At 41.0% G+C, this 19,457-nt stretch overlaps 1 protein-coding gene across 4 annotated transcripts in view; it reads left to right on the top strand.

Annotated features, from left to right (window-relative positions):
- Nucleotides 1-19,457, top strand: part of slc28a1 (solute carrier family 28 member 1) — a 38,440-nt gene that overhangs the window by 17,901 nt on the left and 1,082 nt on the right. Inside the window, exons 1-17 of one of the 4 annotated variants that reach the window (XM_031564447.2) lie at nt 11,505-11,596; nt 12,756-12,832; nt 13,020-13,111; nt 13,200-13,291; nt 13,673-13,862; nt 14,095-14,236; nt 14,489-14,602; nt 14,844-14,918; nt 15,015-15,095; nt 15,194-15,274; nt 15,648-15,773; nt 16,016-16,146; nt 17,379-17,547; nt 18,061-18,240; nt 18,660-18,741; nt 18,857-18,955; nt 19,249-19,351. In XM_031564447.2, the coding sequence (XP_031420307.1) occupies nt 11,569-11,596; nt 12,756-12,832; nt 13,020-13,111; nt 13,200-13,291; nt 13,673-13,862; nt 14,095-14,236; nt 14,489-14,602; nt 14,844-14,918; nt 15,015-15,095; nt 15,194-15,274; nt 15,648-15,773; nt 16,016-16,146; nt 17,379-17,547; nt 18,061-18,240; nt 18,660-18,741; nt 18,857-18,955; nt 19,249-19,351 (1,862 nt within the window). In that variant the 5' untranslated portion in view covers nt 11,505-11,568. Of the gene's footprint in view, nt 1-11,504; nt 11,597-11,656; nt 11,945-12,001; nt 12,574-12,755; nt 12,833-13,019; nt 13,112-13,199; nt 13,292-13,672; nt 13,863-14,094; nt 14,237-14,488; nt 14,603-14,843; nt 14,919-15,014; nt 15,096-15,193; nt 15,275-15,647; nt 15,774-16,015; nt 16,147-17,378; nt 17,548-18,060; nt 18,241-18,659; nt 18,742-18,856; nt 18,956-19,248; nt 19,352-19,457 lie in introns of those variants that run through there. The other 3 variants (XM_031564450.2, XM_031564448.2, XM_042703409.1) reach the window with 3 other exon arrangements.

The following is a 19,457-nucleotide window of genomic DNA, read 5'->3' as shown; positions in this document are numbered from 1 at the left end:
TTCAATGTCTGTAAATAACACTTTTTACATTTTTTTTTTTCAATGATCTAATTTCAAAGATCTTTATGATTAAGTTTAAACAGAACTTGGAAGATTTAGATTTATTGTGGGTTTAATAATAATAAAAAAAAAACTATACTCAAAAAATCATGTCCATAGTTATCATGTCACTACCGAAACACAGGAGTTTTAGTCCATTGGCTGAGCCTGTTTTTTAGCCACACCCCTGCATTTAGAACCAGGCAGTGATACTGCATCCCTATCCCTCATGGCTGAATGGTAAGTAGCTAGATCCCATACTTTTGATATAAATGTGTTCCAAAGTCTGAAAATCAGTGTGTAACCTTAAGAATTGTCACTACCGAACACATATTTTCTTCAATTAAGTAAACTTTTTTTTTTTTTTAAGTATTATGTTTGTTTGTGTGTACACCTCTTCAAAGATTTGTTTGCTAGCCATGTGCTTGCTAGAATTATTTATTTATGCTCAAAGTTAGCTAGAATTGTCACTACCGAAACAGTCACTACCAAAACATATGGTAAAGTTTCGGTAGTGACAAAATGGAATGGTAAGTAGTTCAATAAATAAATAAATAAATGTGTTATGTGGACTAAATGGTAAACATGTAGATAATGCTGATTTCTATCTGAAATTGTTCAGGAGAGAAAGAATCATAAGACACCAAAATGCCAAAAGGAAAAAGTGGAGCAGAGAGGCTGAGAGAATACCGACAAAGAGTGAGGGATGACCCAGTGAAACACCAAGAATATTTAAGGAAGGAAAGAGAAAGAAATAAGAAACGAAAGGAAGAAGGAAAGTTGAAATGTATCAGTGATTTACCCAACAGGGAGCAAAAGGTCAGAAAATCATGGAGGAAAAGACAGCAAAAGCACAAAACATTTGTGTTTTTAATATTCCCAACCTAAAGCATGGTATGAGTTAAGATTAAGCAATAAGGTTGAGGAAATATGATACAACCTTGCAAACAAAATACTGTGGTCACTACCGAAACAGTGCAGTCACTACCGAAACACTGGATGTTTTGTAAAAAATAAAGTATTGAGTTATCAACTAAAATGTTATGATACTGATTGGTTTAATGTATGTTCAATTTCATCAATCATCAACTTTGGAATCAATATGATCAGTATTTTGCATTTTACAAAGAAATATTGCACTTAGATTTGGATGAATGGTATAAATTGAACTTTGAAATTTGGTAAAAATTTCATTTTTATTGATTTCATTGTGAAAACCTTCAAGAAATATTTGTAAAAATACTCTTCAGAGAAGGGAAGGAAACACAATCTGAACAGGTTAATAATAATACGTTTTTACTATAGTTTATTACTATGTTTCGGTAGTGACAATTTTTGGGAGAGGAAAAACATTCCAACACATTCTGAAAATACAATATAAAAATTGACGGTTCATTTACTAGATATGTGTACTTTAGATATGGTACAATATATATATATACGGACAAAGTTTTGGGAATAAAACATACAAATTTTCCAAATATTTCCAACCTGACTTTACACCAATTCGGTAGAATGGCCCATATATATATATTATATATCATCATCATCATCATCATCATCATCATCATTATTTATTCAGGGAGAATTGACTGAGCACAGGGCTCTTTTGCAGCAATGCCCTGATTGAGGGTACATAATACAGATGAACAATAAATAAACAAACCAAAACAAAACAAAACAAAACAGACAAAATAAATAAACAAAACACATTAAACAACTCATAAATGAAGTATATATATATATATAATAATACAAAATCAGTAATTTAAAACAACAGCATTGAAGCACATCCTTAGCATCTAAAAGGCTCTTAAAATGGTTGACAGACAAATACTTGGTTAGTTTCAAATCCACTTGAACAGTGTTCCATTTATGGGAAGCAAAGAACTTAAAAGCTATTTAACCTATATTCGTTTTTGTAAGGGGGATTTCAAGGGAGATGAGGCTCTGTGACCGTGTGTTATGGCAGATGGATTTTAATTTTAAAAGTGACATAAAATAATTAGGCAGTTTTCCCACTAAGGCTTTATAAACAAATAAAAGACAGTGTTTTTCCCTCCTGTCTGCTAGAGGGGACCAACCAACATTCTTGTATAAGTTACAATGGTGGGTCCTGAAAGTGTCTCCTGTAACAAAGCGAATAGCACTATGGTAAACAGAGTCCAGGAGTTTGAAGTTAGAGGGTGCAGCATACATGTAAACAATTTCACCATAGTCAAGAACTGACACAATTGTTGATTGCACTATTTTCATTCGGTTTTCAAAAGTAAAACAAGATCTTATTCTATAAAGAGCGCCCAGTTTAATTTTAACCTTCTTAGCTAGGTCAAGAACATGTGATTTAAATGACAGCCTATCATCTAGCCAGATACCTAGGTATTTATAGCAAGGAACTTGCTCAATATTAGTCCCAGAACGGGTGCATATCCTATGGGTGGAGGGGACATTATTTCTACCATTGGAGAAAATCATGAATTTAGTCTTAGACTTATTCAGCATCAATTTGAGGGACTTTAGGGATTCCTGTACACCAGTGGTTCCCAAACTTTTTACAGTCCCGTACCCCTTCAGACATCCAATCTCCAGCTACGTACCCCCCCCCCCCCCCCCTTAAAAAAAAAAAAGTTTTCGGGGCACCACTAATGCAGATTTCCAGACGCTAGGAATGTAGCCAGAAAAAAGTGACAGATTAAAAATGTGGGTCAAGGGTCTGGCTATAATGGGGCAGCAAGCTTCAAGAGACGTGGGTCTAACTGGTCTGCACCCACTGAGCTCTTCATACATTTAGAATTACGAAGAGCAGAGAGGACTTCATGCTGTTGTATTGGTCTAAAAGAGAAGGAAGTGGTTGGGTCAGTTCCCGGTGACCTGGCATCATCAGTGAAGTTATCTAGCACTCCATCCGGTACATCAGGGAAATTGGAATGGTCAAACAGAGTGCCGCATTGGATAAAATTATATATATACTGTATATATATAAACATACACACACACACACACATACACACATATATATGTCTATATTCTCTCCCTATAAATATATATATAGTGTAATGGTCAATGGAGATATTCCAGAGAGGCGTCAGTATATCTACACATAGTCACCAGTAGCATCGCATCATGCAAATGAATACATATATATATATATATATGTATTCATTTGCATGATGTGATGCTATATATATATATGTGTAGATATACTGACGCCTCTCTGGAATATCTCCATTGACCATGCTATGTTTATGTTGATGGATTTGAGCACCTGGACCAACCCAAATGCAATCTCCTCCTGTATGCTGTTGCAGCCATGCCATTTTGTGGGAAATGTGCTGGTGTGGTGCGCGTTTCTTCTTCTACCTTAGTCTATAGGTTACATTATCCAAATAGAAATAACAGATTAATTGAATTAACCCACGACACAGGTTTGCTCCTGCGTCCTTGCTAGTACAGAAGTATGTAGGCATAATGCGCCACTCTTCCAAAAATGGGAACACAATATTTTTGCCAGATAGATAATTTAGAATTGGGTTGTGGTGGTTTGTGATTGGCGCGCGTTCCCTGTCAGAGTGAAACCTATATCCATTTTTTTCGCCAGACTAGGGACCGAGGGCTGCCCAGATTAATTAAACATCATAGGTGAAACATTTGCTGAAACACAGATTCACAACCAAGCCAGGGCTGCACTGTGATAATATCTAGGCATTAGCCTCCCTTCTGTGGGATTCCTGTGGGTCGAACTTACCAGCCCAGAAGAGTTGACAGCGTTTGGAACCCTTCATCAGCAGGTATGTCAGGGTCAGCATCATTTTGCCCCTTAGCTTGAACACCACTTTGCCTTGGGCAGCAAATACTATCCATCTTCACCAGCTGAAGGGTCACAGCTGTTCTTGTTGTTCTTGTAGTTTCTTCTTAGCCATATAACCATCTTAAACAGGCCTCTCCATGCTTCTTCATGGATGCTTTCTTCACAAGCCAGCATGAGAGGCTTAGTTAAGTAACTATATGGAATGGAATAGAAATGCTCAAATGAAATAAATGCACTTGCCTATGCAGAGCACTTTATCGCCATTTACTGTCTGGCATGATAGCTAAGATATGAATGGAGAGAGAGTTACACAGTTTTATAATATTATCAAAGCTTCAATCCACATGTTTGATGTCTCTCTTATCTTATATTGTCTGCAATGGCTTGTAGTCTATAAAACAATAAAAGTGTTGATCCAGCCAAACAAGAGTAGTGTGTTGTGTTCAGTGTTGGGAGTAACGCGTTACAAAGTAACGCATTACTGTAATTCCACTACTTTTAGCGGTAACGAGCATGTAACGAAGTATTTTTTTAAATCAAGTAATGCAGTTACAATTACTGAAATTGAAATTAGTTCGTTACTTGCGTTACTCTCTTTTGTGAACAATGAACACTTGGAGACAAGACGACAAGATAGGCCTACTTTAGCTGCTTCTGATCTGACGTCGCAGGACCGTGGTGGCAAACAGATACACCAATCGAATCAATCAATGAGCATTAAACCACATCATGGCCGACAGTGCGGATAGAAGACAGTTGGTGACGTGACGACCATCGAGCGCAGCGTTCGACTCTGCAAGCCGGACCGATAGCTGACACAGAGATTGTTTCGGAGTCCGTGGAAAAGTGTCGAGGGGGAGGTAGACGCTATCGTGGACACGAAGTTTTTTTTTCGCAGGAGTTTGTATCAGTGAGTGTTTTTCGTTTGCTTTGGAAGCTTTTTGTTTGTTTTGGTAGAGCGAGGGTGTCGGTCCGACGGCCGTCGGCTGGCCGGCACTTTTGCTTTATTTTTCTTTCATTTGGCGGTAATATGCCAGGCTCTATAAGGAATAGTGAAAGTGATATGGATGTCGAATCTCAGGGTGCTGGGCGCGGAGGGGCGAAAAAAGAGAAAGGGAAGTGGTGGTGGTGGTGATAATGGCGACGAAAGCTTAGCTAGTAAAGGTAGAAGAATGGAGGAGGACGAGTTTAAAGTTTTGATGAAATTCAATGAGGATATATCTAAACATGACATTTCCAATCCAATGCGTCTAACCAAGCTGATAAAAGAAGCTGTTGGAGAGGTGGTATCAGCAAGGTATATAAGCAACAATAGGATCATAGTGTTTTGCAAGTCTAGCCAGCAAAAACAGAAGGCTTTAAGTTTGAGTAAGCTAGGGAAGGAGGATGTGGAATGTGTGGAGGTGGGAGTAAGAGATGGAACAAAAGGAGTCATTACTGGTGTCCCTATGAATATTTCTGAAGAGGTAATGAAAACCTGTATGGAGGGAGGGACACTAGTGAAGGCAACACGATTTCACACTACCAAGGAGGGTAAAAAGGTTCCAAGCACAACGATCTTGCTGCAGTTCAGTGAACTGCAGCTTCCTAAACGTGTGATGATTGGATATGTTTGCTACCCAGTCAGGCCATATGTGCCGGCACCGCTCAGGTGCTTTAAATGCCAAAGGCTGGGGCATGTCGCAGCAGTCTGCAGAGGGGCAAGGAGATGTTGTAGATGCGGAGGAGATCACGACTATGGACACTGTGGGGAGGGAGTGCAGCCCAGATGCTGCAATTGTGGTGGGGCACATAGCGCAGCATTTCAGGGTTGTGTTAAACAGCAGGAGGAACAGGAGGTACAAAAATATAGGGCAGTTAACCAGGTGTCATATGCAGAGGCTGTCAAACAGGTTAAAGCAAAAGAGCCTGCAACCAATCAGAGGGTAAATCAGAAAGAGGCATCAATGCAGGGTGAAGTACAAGGCAGGGGCGACTCCCCAGTACGAGTGGATACAATGCAGGTGGCTAAGACAGATTTTCTAGCTTTTATAATTAAGGTTATTAACTGCTCTGCCCAAGCAACTACACGTACAGATCGCATCAGGATAATAATGCAAGCTGCAAAGACACATTTGGACATGGCTAGTGTGCCTGTGGAAGAGGTGATGAAAAAGCTATCAGAGGGAAATGTTGAATCATCACAGCCTGAAGGATGACAGGAACCCCATTAACCATATTACAGTGGAATGCTAGAAGCCTAGTGGCGAATGGGCAGGAATTTAAGAAATTTGTATATGATCTACCTGTTTTACCTGACGTTTTATGTATACAAGAGACATGGTTAGTCCCTCACTTACAGTTTGTAGTCCCGGGTTACACGTCAGTACGGAAAGATAGGAGGGAAGGGCATGGGGGTGGATGTTGCACCTTTGTGAAAGAGGGTCTACCATACAGGGAATTAATAGTGGGTGATAGTGAGTGTGTGGCGGTGGAAATGTGGTGGACAAGAGGGGATAGTGTCATAATAGTTAATTTTTACAATCCCTGTAATGACCTAACAGTGGAGTATCTGGAAAGAGTGGTGCAGAGAGAGGGTAAAAGGGTGTGTGGTGTGGGGATTTCAACGCACATAACTCTCTGTGGGGTTGTGATGTCACAAATAGGAATGGTGAAGTTTTAGAGGAGTTCATGGACAATGAGACACTTGTATGCCTAAATGATGGGCGAGGCACCAGAGTGAATGTTAGAACTGGAGCACTATCAGCTCTGGATCTCACATGTGTATCCAGTACATTAGCCGGGTTAAGTGAGTGGGATATACTGGAGCATTCCACTATAGGAAGTGATCACTTCCCTTTAATTTGCAAAATAGCTGTAGAAGTAAACAGAGAGGTGAATTGGTGTCCGGGGAAGTGGCATTGGAAAGAGGCAGACTGGGAATTGTTTAATGAAGTTTGTGAAACCAGGGTGGGCCAGGTACAGATCACAGGAGAGGTCAATGACATGGCAAGAAGCCTATCTGATGTGTTTTTGACTGCAACTGCAGCTGCAGTACCCAGATCCCAAGGGAGAGGTAGGAGGAAGATAGTACCATGGTGGACCAAGGAGTGTACTGAAGCAATCCAAACACGCAATAAAGCATTTAGGGTGTTGCGAATTACGCTCACCCTGAGAAAGTGGTGGAATATCAGAAGGCAAGGGCCAAGGCTAGGAAAGTTATTAAAGATGCAAAAAGGAAATGTTGGAGGGAATACTGCAGTCAACTTGGAACATATGTCCAGATAGAACAGGTGTGGGGTATGGTTAAAAAGATGATGGGGGTATTTAGAGGGAGATCTATTCCTGTTTTGGTTGAGGGAAATAGTGTGGCAAGCTCAGCAAAAGATAAGGCAGAGCTATTGAAGACTGCATTTGCCAAAGCTCATAGCACAGATAACCTGGAAGAACCGTTGGTGGAGCGGAGACAAGCAACCCTGAGAGAGTGGGGAAATGTATGTGAAAGGCAAACAGATTGCAACAGCATTATGGATAGGGATATCACATTATTTGAGCTTAAATGTGCCCTCATCAATACCTCCAATACTGCGCCAGGTCAAGATGAAGTGTGCTACATAATGTTGAAGCATGTATCTGATGAGGTGCTTAAAAAGGTGGTGGAAGTATTTAATAGAATATGGTCAGAAGGAAAGGTGCCAGATGTGTGGAAGCATTCACTTGTCATCCCAATAGCCAAGCCAGGGAAAGACCCTTCAAAGGCAGCTAGCTACAGGCCTATTGCTCTTACTTCTAACATGTGCAAACTGATGGAGAGAATACTGGTTAACAGGTTAACATACTTTATGGAAAGCAAGGGTCTATTTGCAGGATACCAAAGTGGGTTTAGGAAGGGGAGGTCTACGCTGGATGCTATGATTAGGCTTGAGACTGACATTAGAAAAGCCTTAGCAATGAAAGAGGTTCTAGTGGCTGTCTTTTTTGACATCGAGAAGGCCTATGACATGTTGTGGAAGGAGGGCCTCATGATACAGCTTAAAAAGCTTGGGGTGGGAGGGAGGCTATTTAACTGGATACTGAGCTTCCTATTTGGGCGTACAATTCAGGTGAGGGTGGGGGCAGACGTGTCTACAGTGACTGAGGTGCAGAATGGCACGCCCCAGGGCAGTGTTATCAGCCCTGTGTTGTTCAACATCATGGTAAATGAGGTGTTTAGGAGGGTAAGCCCAGACATAGAGGTCTCACTATATGCAGATGATGGGGCATTGTGGAGGAGGGGAAGGAACATTAATTTTATAGTCAGTAAGATCCAACAAGCAATTGAGGCAGTTGTAGGATGGGCTGGTGACTGGGGATTCAGATTCTCAGTGGCAAAAACTTACTGTGAATTCTTCACAAAAAGGACAGTTGCTGATAATGTTAAACTGTACATGTATGGGGAACCACTTGAACGAGTTGAGGTTGCCAGGTATCTAGGGCTTTGGTTTGACAGAAGGCTCACATGGAAAGCACATATTGACAAATTGGAGACAAAGTGCAAGAGAGTATTAAATGTTATGCGATGTCTGACAGGGATGGAATGGGGGGCAAGCCGATCCTCCTTAATGACACTATATTATGCCCTCCTGCGTTCAGCAATAGATTATGGTAGCTTTGTCTATGGATCTGCGTCTGATTCTCGACTCATGAAGCTGGAGAGAATACAGTCACGAGCGCTGAGGCTTTGTTGTGGAGCACTTCAATCCTCCCCAATAGTGAGTTTAATGTTGAGCTGGGGGAAATGCCTTTAGCAATCAGAAGGAAAAAGCTGTTCCCTAGCCTACTGGTCAAACCTGGAAGGCCACAATCGAGGGAATCCTGCAAAAAGAGTGATAGAGCCATGCTGGGAGTACGAGGCCAAAAAAGGCAAGGGGTTTGGGTGGAGGGTGAGGGGAATGGGTACAGGAAGCGGGTTGAAAGAGGGAATGGTTAGTCCGACAGTAGCCATGTCACCAGTGCCACCATGGTTGTTCCCCATGCCTATAGTGGACATGAGCATATTGAAATATGCCCAGGAAGAACAGGAGAAGCAGTAACGTGGCTGGGTACGCACTAGACCACATTGGGTGTACATATGCTAGACCTGTCCAGATATATACTGATGGATTCAAAGGACCCAGAATCTGGGAAAACTGCAGCTGCCATGGTTGTAAGGGGATGGGTGTTCTGTGCCTCCTGGAGGCTGACAGATGAGGTGTCTGTGTACACCACAGAGCTAATTGCCATCATTAAAGCACTAGAGTGGGTTGAGGAGACTGGGCAAGAGGAGGGGCTTATTTGCTCTGACTCTGCAGCAGTGTTGGGCAGTATACAGTCATTTAGATCCTGTAGAATGGATTTACTGAATGAAGTCTACCTATGCCTATATAGGCTGGAGCAGAGAGGGGCTCTGTGACTTTCCTGTGGATCCCAGCCCATGTGGGGATATGGGGCATGAGAAGGCGATGGCCTAGGCCAAGAAGGCGCTAGAAAATCCAGAGCCACAGGTCAACACTAAGCTTGGGAGGGGGGAGGTAAAAGTTTTTATAAGGAGGGCTCTGACAAAGCAGTGGCAGATCCAGTGGATACAAGTCCTAAAGGCAGGCATATGTATGCAATACACAGAGAGGTTTGGGAGAGAAGCCAGAGTTAGAGGTTGCAGGAAGGATGAAATAGTGGTCGCCAGGCTGAGGATTGGCCATACCCGGCTGAATAGCACCCAATACAGGGTAGGTGGGACATGACACAGGAAATTGCATGTGGTGTCCAGGCCAAGAGGAAACTGTGGAGCATGTATTGCTCGTCTGTCCCACCTACCAGGGTCACAGGGAGCATTGGAGGGAACAACTGCAGGGAGCTGGATGCTCGGGATTCGGTCTGGCTGAGGTTCTGGGGGAGGGAATAAGGCCAGGGGAACTGGTCAAGTTCCTCAAAATAGCAGGGCTATACAAGAGAATATGAATATCCCTTTTGGTATTATTATTGTTATTTCTTTTCTTTGTTTTGTGTTACTGAGATGCCCAAAACTGCAATGTTTACAGTGATCTGTAGGTGGCAGCATGCACCACTACGTGTAACCTGCCATTAAAGCGAAAGAAGAAGAAGAAGAAGTGCGGATAGAATGAGCTTTCTCTCCTGGAAGTATGGACATTACTTTTCGCTCGTCGAAATTAAAGACAAAAATGTAGTGGTGAGTTGTAAATTATGTGCAGACAAAGAAGCTATCCACATCGAAGAGTAGCAATTCAAATCTTATGAAGCACCTGTTGAAACAACCCGCTTCGACAAAGCTAGTAGCGAAATACCCCAGCCCTACGGATGCTGAAGGCGCCACTCCATGCAAACAACCAAGGCTAGACTTTACACGGACTGCAGTGCAGCCGATAAGCCAGGTAGAGCTGAATAAATTGATTGCTAGGTACTGTATGTTGTCGATGACATGCATTCTCTGTGATCTGTCGAGTCAGTAAATTAGCTAATAAGCAAAATACCAGTGATAAATGGAGGCTAGGGGCAAATGTGCAGGAAGACGTTTTCCAGCTATTTAGACAGAGAATATGCGAAAATGCAGGTCGGGCTAAAAAAAAAAAACATTTGAGGGTTTACAACATGTCTCTACCACAGCAGACATCTGGACTGCTTACAATAAAAGCTTTCTAGGTGTAACTGCACACTGGATTAATCCGAACAACATGCTACCTGGGAAGTTAGCTCATATTGTTAGCCCCTTTTAACGTTTGTTGAGAATCTCATCTCTTATCTCTATTTCGCTTTGCCTTATGAGGCATGTTTGTTATACCATTTTGTTAACCTTTTGTTAAAATCACATATTCAATTATATGCAGCACCTCAAGGCACCTTTGTTTTCTCTTTGAATTACTGTAAATACTGTAGGCCAATCACTTTTATTTCATTGGGCCTAATGTGGTAAAAAAACACTGTTAAATGACGGAGACAGTTATTTTGTATTAAGTTAAGTGTTAAAAGGGACTTTTGTACTATTGCTTGATTTGAAGGCCTGTTGCCCTGTTTATTACAATAAATAGGTCTAAAAAATGTTTATTGTGTTTGACTGTTCAGTACTGTTCATATTCATTACATTTAAAAAGCAGACATAAAAGTAACTTAAAAGTTACTTTCCCTAGTAACTAATTACTTTTGATATACAGTAACTGGTGAAGTAATTCAATTACCTTTAAAAGAAGTAACTAGTAACTGTAACTAATTACTCATTTTCAGTAACTTGCCCAACACTGGTTGTGTGTTCATTGATGGTACTATTACTCATCGTAGTAGAACTGTTCTTGTGATCAAAATGTGGTCAAATTGTGGCTCTAGTTTCTAGTCATTAACACATGACTATGTCTATGTATGTTTGTGGTCATAGTGATAGGAGACAATGTTAGCCTACATTCAAAGAGTATCATCGTCTAAAAATGTAATTGTGGCTCTCTTTTCCCGTACACAACAGTGGCGACTCCTTGAGGACGCCTGGCCTCAGAATTTCAGGCCGCCAAGGGACGCCAGACTTGGTTCACATTAGTTTTAGAAAAATGAACCAATCACAGTTGAGTATTATACTGCGCTGACTGGACTGTGAATGAGAAAACATATCCAGTGGGTGTGTAGAGGAGGCCGTAGAGGAGACAGTAAATTGTCAGTCGGCACTTCAACCTGCGCCTGTCTTGACATTTATGTTACAGAATCGCTGCCCTGCGCCTTGTTAGATGATATTTATTGCACACCCAACAGGTGGTAAGAAAATTAAACCTTTCTTTCGTTAGCCTAGCATCTACATAATTGCATAGGTTACGGTATGTTGATGCAGCGCAACCACATTCGCATTTTCTTGCAGAAATGCACTTCCCGTTCTATATGTAGCCTTGTTTTATTTTTATCTTTTTTCAAGATTCTACTCCAGTGTCACCTGAAGTTAAGTCTTCTGTTAAAACGTTATTTTTATTTTCAGTATAATTTAGCTAAGTTTAGAAACACAACGCAATTAAAAACACCAAACCCTCTCAGGAGGATATTAAGAGGAAACGAGTTCTGAAAGTGCTGAAGTACAGTTTCATAGAACTACACAAACTGCACGCTAAACCTGTAAGTACTTGAGACACAATCTTGAGATCTTTAGTGATGTTTTTCTGATTTTGTTTTCAAAAGGCAGTCTTTAAAAACAGCCTAGTGACAGTATTGCAGGAAATAAGTGAGTAAGTGGGCATCTTGTGGTTTCCTTTCTTTTATTCACCTGCAAAAGACCTCCATAAGTAAATCATGTTTGGTTTCATTTGACTAATATGGCTTGTTGTATACCAGATATTCCCTCAGTCTTTCACAGGTTGACTGAATACTAGTTTAAGCCATATCTAATTTAAAGTCAATTAGTTGAAAGTTAATTTATTCTAAATAAAAATAAGAAAGGTGTAAAGGTTACACAGTTGCACAACATAACAGGTCTGGGTAACAGTTTATTTACTGGCGTTTCAGACTGGCTTCCACCCTTCAGGAGATCTTTATCACGATGCTTCGTAGGAGTCTTGTGTCATAAATCAGTTCACACGCACTGGACAGTGCTATTGTCCTGAGTCAGTGTTCCTTGGAATTACTGAGCGTATATACACCACTACGTGGTTAATTAATGATAAGGTCTGGGAGAGGGCAGAGTATATTTTAGTGTTCGTTTCAAACCACATGGGATTGATCTCTGAGAATACCAGGACACACAATGGGTAAGCCATTAGCCTGCTCTTTCCTAGTAAAGTTGAAACAGGTGTTTTTTTGGCACACGTATTCTCACACCCTGTCTACCCCTTACTTTGTCCTTTGTGCATTAAGGAATGAGTTTCACCTGTTGGTGCTGTCCAAATATATGTATGACATTTTCTTTGTGTTTTGCTTCACTTTTCTCCAGCGGAAACAAATGATATTAAGCTGAACGGTGTGAACTGTAATGAACATGGGATGGACAATAAAGCATTTGAATCAGAGGTAAGTTTTCAGCTCTGCGTATTAGATGGCTAGTTTAGATAGATGAATCCGAAGTTGAACCGTGGGAAACTCTCAGAACAGGGCACAAGTCTCCGCTCTAGAGTCAGCTGAAGAGGTGATTTGCTTTCTTGTGCTTGTTCGTTTAACCTGAGGTTGACAGGTAAATAACCGTATGGTTGTCTTCTAGGAGGAGAGCACTGATGGTGACAGCAAGGCATCAGCTCATGAAAATGATTTTGATGAAAAGGGATCGACCACGGAATCAAAGTCATGCTGCAGGTACCGTGCTGCAATGGTGAAATATTTCAACTGTCAGTACAGAATCTGAATTCTGAATGACAACTTACACTGATGTATATTTTTTCAGTAAGGTGTTTGAACCCATCAATGCGGCTGAACGTTACTGCAAGGCTCATTCCAGAATCATCAAATCCATCATGTTGGCCCTACTCGGTGCAGGTAGCATGACATGGCATACACCTTTCCTAACCCTAACCTAGCTGCTAGGATTCAATGTATGCATACCTTGAAATAATTTGCCATTTAAGTTAATTGGTATATACCCTGTGACATTTTCACCTGGTGCAATCAAACGACTAATGACCAAAAAACTGAAAACTAAAAATTTGTTTGAAAAACTGTAAAAGTACTTTATTTATGGATGCACAAGCATTGATCAGCGTTTATGAACTTTTTATATGACTTCATGTTATTTGTTCTAAAAATTTTGACTCGTAAAGATCAAACCTTATTATCTCTGCATATGATGGGGAGATAACATAACAATACAGTTTTATTACGGAATTGATTTAATCTGATTATCTGTATTCTTTCCTTCAGGCTATGTTGCATATTTCATCACGGCCTGTGTTACGGATTTTAACAGGGCAATTGCCCTTGTAGTTCTCACCTGTTTGGCAGTGGTCTCCAAAGTTTATGATCTTGTACAAAAGTACAAGGGAGAGGACATAAAGAGGTGCTTCAAGCCCATACACAGGTGTTTCAAGAACAACCTGAGATGGTTAAAATGGTACGTGAAATATGCTTTGTAAATATTTACTTCATTGTTTACATCCACTTCAGAAGTCAAAAATGACTTTTTATACACATATATTATGATTGTTATGTGTAGTGTACAATGTATATTTTTTCTCACTGGAAGTGGTGTTTTATCCTAAGCCTGCTTGAGTTTCAATTTGTTTTTTCTTTTCACACTTTAATGGCTGAAATGAATAAAAAGATGCTCCTTCTGGATTCTGCAGGGTGTTCATACTGGTGGTGGTTGGACTGCTTGTGGCCTGGCTGGCAGTAGACACCAGCAAGCGTCCAGAGCAGCTCATATCCTTCGGGGGCATCTGTATGTTCATTGTGATCCTGTTCCTCTCCTCTGCCCACAGAACAGCGGTAAGGGTGATGTCGCTTACAGTAAGGGGGGTGCTCATAGACCCTTTCCTCTACAACGGCACACCCTTCTTTTCCAGTTTACCGCAAGCCCTTATCTTTGAACACACTGCAGACTTTGTGTTTCCTGTGGACTTTACCACAAACCTTGAACTTACAGCACATTAACCCAACATAAATGTGTTCACATGTTTTTAATATGAGCTCCTCAAATACATGTTTATATTTATATATTTTTCTTCTGCAAAATTACAGGTGTCATGGCGACCTGTCTTTTGGGGTCTTGGTTTTCAGTTTGCAATTGGTTTGTTTGTTATAAGGACAGAGCCAGGTCTCATTGCATTCAAATGGCTTGGAGATCAAGTCCAGGTACTGTTAACCAACATGATAAACAAAAAATCTTCAGTGCTGTCCTTGGTTTTAGACTGAACTACAAGTATGACACAGAACAGTTTTTAAATGTACTCCCTGTGGTGAAAGCTTGCATGAATGTGCCACTCTGTGTGCCAAACTGTAATGACATTTAAAACATAGCAAGATAAATAATGATAGTTATTATTGTAAGAAAATGAATTAAAAGCCAAAAACCTTTTTTTCCCTCTCTTTTCAGATCTTTTTGAATTACACCAAAGCTGGGTCTGTATTTGTGTTTGGAGAACTTTTGTCAGACATATTTGCCTTTCAAGTGAGTCAACATTTGCAATCTTTGCATGGCTGTTTCTTAGTGTTTTTACAGCTGTCTGGTCAGGTTTGATATTCCATCATGGTATATTTGTTTTAGGCATTGCCCATTGTGGTGTTCTTCAGCAGCATCATGTCGGTCCTTTACTACCTTGGAATAATGCAGTGGATTATTATGAAGGTAAAAGCCCCTGCCTATTCCCAGACTGGTTTAAAGCATAAGTGATGACTGAATGGAATGTGTAATAACTTGGGAGCTATGCAACTGGTCTCTCTCAGATTTCCTGGGTCATGCAAGCAACAATGGGCACTACGTCAACGGAAACGTTGAGTGTTGCAGGCAGCATCTTTGTTGGCCAGGTGAGGTCAAAGCACAAAAAAGCTTTTCTTTTAATCACACCACCACAGGTTTTTGAGAACACCACCACAAATTCCCAGCAAAACTTTATGAATACCTGCCGTTATGTAAGACTGGCTAACTTATTTATCTTGTAATAAGCTTTGGCAGACAGTTTATTATTCTGTTAATTGGTTATGTAAAGTCTCATACAGGAGCTGATTCTGGAAGAAATTTGGTGCAGATCTGGATCAATGCTAGATCAGGGCTAGGTCTGTAGCAGAGTTAACTGAAATCATGGGGTATCAACATTAAAGTCTCGGAATAATGTCCCAGGGAACATATGCACTGATGAGACATACTGTACATACTGATGAAATTGATGATCTGTGGCAGACGGAATCCCCGCTGCTGATTCGGCCCTACCTGAAAGACCTGACCAAATCAGAGATCCATGCTGTCATGACAGGAGGCTTTGCCACCATTGCTGGAAGTGTTATGGGAGCATTCATCAATTTTGGGGTGAGTCATTGTTATCTAACTTCCCTGCCATCCCATTATTTGTTGGCCACATGCTGATAATGGTAATTATACCAATCATCTGAGAAAGTGTCTTTTTTTTAGATGTCCCATTGTTGAGGAGTATGGCTTCTGTTATCAGATTGGCTTAGCCTCTGTTTATCATTGACTGATTTTATGTAACTCAGGAGCTGGGTTTGTGGCGGACGTGATCACTGATTTCAACTGTGGTCTCCATCCAACAGATCGATGCCGGCTCTTTGATATCAGCCTCTGTTATGGCTGCCCCTTGTGCCCTGGCCATGGCTAAGCTTTCCTACCCCGAGACAGAAAAGAGCAAATTTAAGTCCAGCAAAAATGTGAAAGTGGATGGAGGGTGAGTGACCTAGCTATACCCTCACGATTAATCCTTAGGGGCAGGTTTTTCCCTGAAATTTAGCTGGTAGGTATGATGTATGCTATATACTGTGTATTTCCTCTGCCATGCTGGCCAAGTTAATAAGATTTTGTGTCTTCGTTTGTGCTGCATTGTTAAAGGTAGGGTAGGCGATTCTGGGGGGCACTGGAGGGGGTGGGGGGTGTTGATTCCATTCTTGAAATTATTTTCCCAGTAGTTTCAAATAGGCTGGTTGTGCAGCATAAAACTCAGAAACAAGTCACCTGACCTTTGTCCTTCTTTCAAACTGTGGTCGGAAACTCTGAAGTAGCTAGCTTAAGTTCTTTCGAAAAGGTGATTCCCTAGATAAAGTTATTGGTGCCTTTAAGCCTGCTAATTCAGCAGGCTCATTTAGTAGAGGTCATCAGTGTCTCTTTGCAGGCATTGAAAGATATACGTGGAGACAGTCCATAGGATCAATCAGGCAAAACAGGCAAGGAAGAGACAGAGAACAGTGAGGAAGCAACTTACTGACAGTGTTGTTCTGTATACTGTAGGTCACACTGAGGCTGATTCCTCCAAAGTACTCACACGGTCTCTTAAGAGAGCTCTTCTGAACATAGCCATTGCTGAAATTGAAAAACCTTGACCTGATGAAGGCAGTACATTGTTTTCTCCTTCAATCTAGTTCTTTTCTGGATCGGGCACTTCTGAACCCCCCGCAGCTGCTTGCAGGCACAAAATGAGTGATAACCTGAGAAATGGAATTATTTTAAGCTAAATCGCTAGAAGAAAGCATTCCCTGAGCTGCATACATTTACATTTAGTCATTTAGCAATCATATTTGTCCAAAGCGACGTACAAGAGGGACTCTACATATGCTGAGTATTGGGATATGTACATATGCTGAGTATTGGGATATCCTCAGCATCATGTGGAAGTTCATTTGCCATACTGTCCTGTGTCCTAACATCATTCCGACACACTATGCTACATGAGAGCAAAAAGAATTTGGTTATTTTGGTGCATGAGAGGGTAATAGCTAATAGTCTAGACATGGATGATTTTGGATGACTGTTTGCCCCCAAAAATTATATATATGACAACTGATATAATGGCAAACGTTTAATAAAGGGGGTTAAAGGTAAAACAAATAAAAGAGAAAAATTAAATTATAGAAAGAGATGTCCAAAAAATGACTATGAACCTCATTTTTTCCTCTTTATTTAAAGGGATGAGCAAAATATTTTGGAGGCTGCTAGTGCAGGAGCCTCAACCTCCATTGGACTCGTGGCTAACATAGCAGCTAACCTGGTAGCATTCCTTGCGATCCTGGCATTTGTGAATGCAGCTTTGGATTGGCTCGGGGGCTTGGTGGGATATCCAGGAATCACATTTCAGGTTTGTACAAATACCTCAGGTTGACATTACAGACGGCCCTGTACCAGTTTGCAGGTAAATGATTTTCAGTGCCCCAGACTGAGGTCAGGATGTCGTGTTCAACTTCTAGAATCACCTGAAAATACAACTCAATGAATCCAGTTGTTGAGGTGGGAATTGTATTTAGATTCAAGCATTTCACAAGTACATATTTTGTCAGTTTAGTTGATTGATAAAGAGGCACAATAATGGACTGTCAGGTGGAAGAGTTCTTGGTTGACATCTGGTGATTGTGCACTCCCATGCCTGAGTCCCTCTGTCCTATGTAACTAGAGACTTAGAAGAATTCACCACAGCTGAAATAAAGATTGCTGTAAGATTCTGCAGTTGTTTGCCTTCTTCCCTGCCATTGCATATGGCCAGCTGTATTCTAGCGAATGTGTGTTCAATTGCTATGCTTATTCTATTTGTGTCAGGTATAAAGGAGAGGCAGTGTCTTACCTGCATTCATCATTTCCTTTACACTTCCCACAGGAAATCTGTTCCTATGTCTTCATGCCTATCGCCTTCATGATGGGTGTACCCATACAGGAAGCCTACATTGTCGCTGAGCTCATTGGTACCAAGCTCTTCCTCAACGAATTCATTGCTTATAAAGAACTTTCTGAACTGAAGAACAACAGGCTCAGTGGCCTGACTGAAAACACCATCTCTGTGAGTAACTGTCATTTTCCTACCCTTTGGTGCTGGTTCCACCTTCAAAAGACCTCCCTGAAAAGGTCCTTCAGTTTCTGTAAGGACAGATTTTAGTTACGATTTTATGACAACATTGTGCCATCGGCTCTGTGAAATGACTGATATCTATTGGCAGTGTTGCATGTATCAGCACACAGTTGTAATGTAATCCAGCAATTACACAACTTATGTCTGCTTCTATGATACAGTCCTTTGTTGTATTTACAACACAGTCAGTTTCCTCTTCACGTCCAAAGCTATGACTAAGAGATATGCTCTTTGTAACTAATGATATTTTCATCATGTCTTTTCAATGTGTTAGTATCTGCTAAACAGTCTCTGTTGGCCATAATATACAATCTTTTTTCGTGAAGCTGAAGAAGCATCTGTTGTTACAGGTCAGGTCAGAAACGATTTGCACCTTTGCACTGTGTGGCTTTGCCAACTTCAGTTCACTTGGGATTGTCATCGGGGGCTTGTGTGAGTACCACTATAGAAGCCATTTTGGCTCCAACACGCCATGTTTGGCAGTGCAGAATCTGTCTGTGTGATGGTAAATATGTAAGACTTATTCAGATGTTGTATTTCACCGCAGCTTCCATCTGCCCATCAAGAAAGAGTGATATTTCCAATCTTGTGCTAAGGGCACTCTTCACTGGTACTTGTGTGTCACTGATGAATGCCTGTATTGCAGGTAAAAGGGTGCTCCGTTTACTGTATGTGACCATGTGTTTTGATCAAAAGACCAAAAGCCTGTTTGTGGCTCAAGTTTGACTTACAAAGTGTGTACCAACACAACATTGATGAGACAACCACCTAAACCTGCGTTATAAGTTGCTTTAGGCTACAAGGTTCTGCTCAAAGAATCTTTAATATTCACTAGATTTGAAAACTCAACCTAAAACTGTGCTAAACTGACTCATAAAATTCTGCGTGGCTTTAAAAACGTGCTTACTGACGTTGTTTGTGCGGTGTTATCTTATCCAGGGCTTCTCTTTATGCCTCTGGACTGTGTGGAGCTTTTTAACACGTCTGTTTTCGAAGTCACCAACCCTGACATTAAAACATGCTGTTATGACCTCTTTGGAAGGTGAGTTTATCTGTCATGAGTGAACAAAGTAGACTAGTATGGGGCCCCAACCCAGATAAGAGGTCACAGGTCACAATGTTTACCCTGTGACTTCCTCCTTCCTCCT

Source organism: Clupea harengus, chromosome 3 (assembly GCF_900700415.2).
Source record: "Clupea harengus chromosome 3, Ch_v2.0.2, whole genome shotgun sequence".
Taxonomy (NCBI): Eukaryota; Metazoa; Chordata; class Actinopteri; order Clupeiformes; family Clupeidae; genus Clupea; species Clupea harengus.
This window is presented reverse-complemented; position numbering and strand designations above follow the sequence as displayed.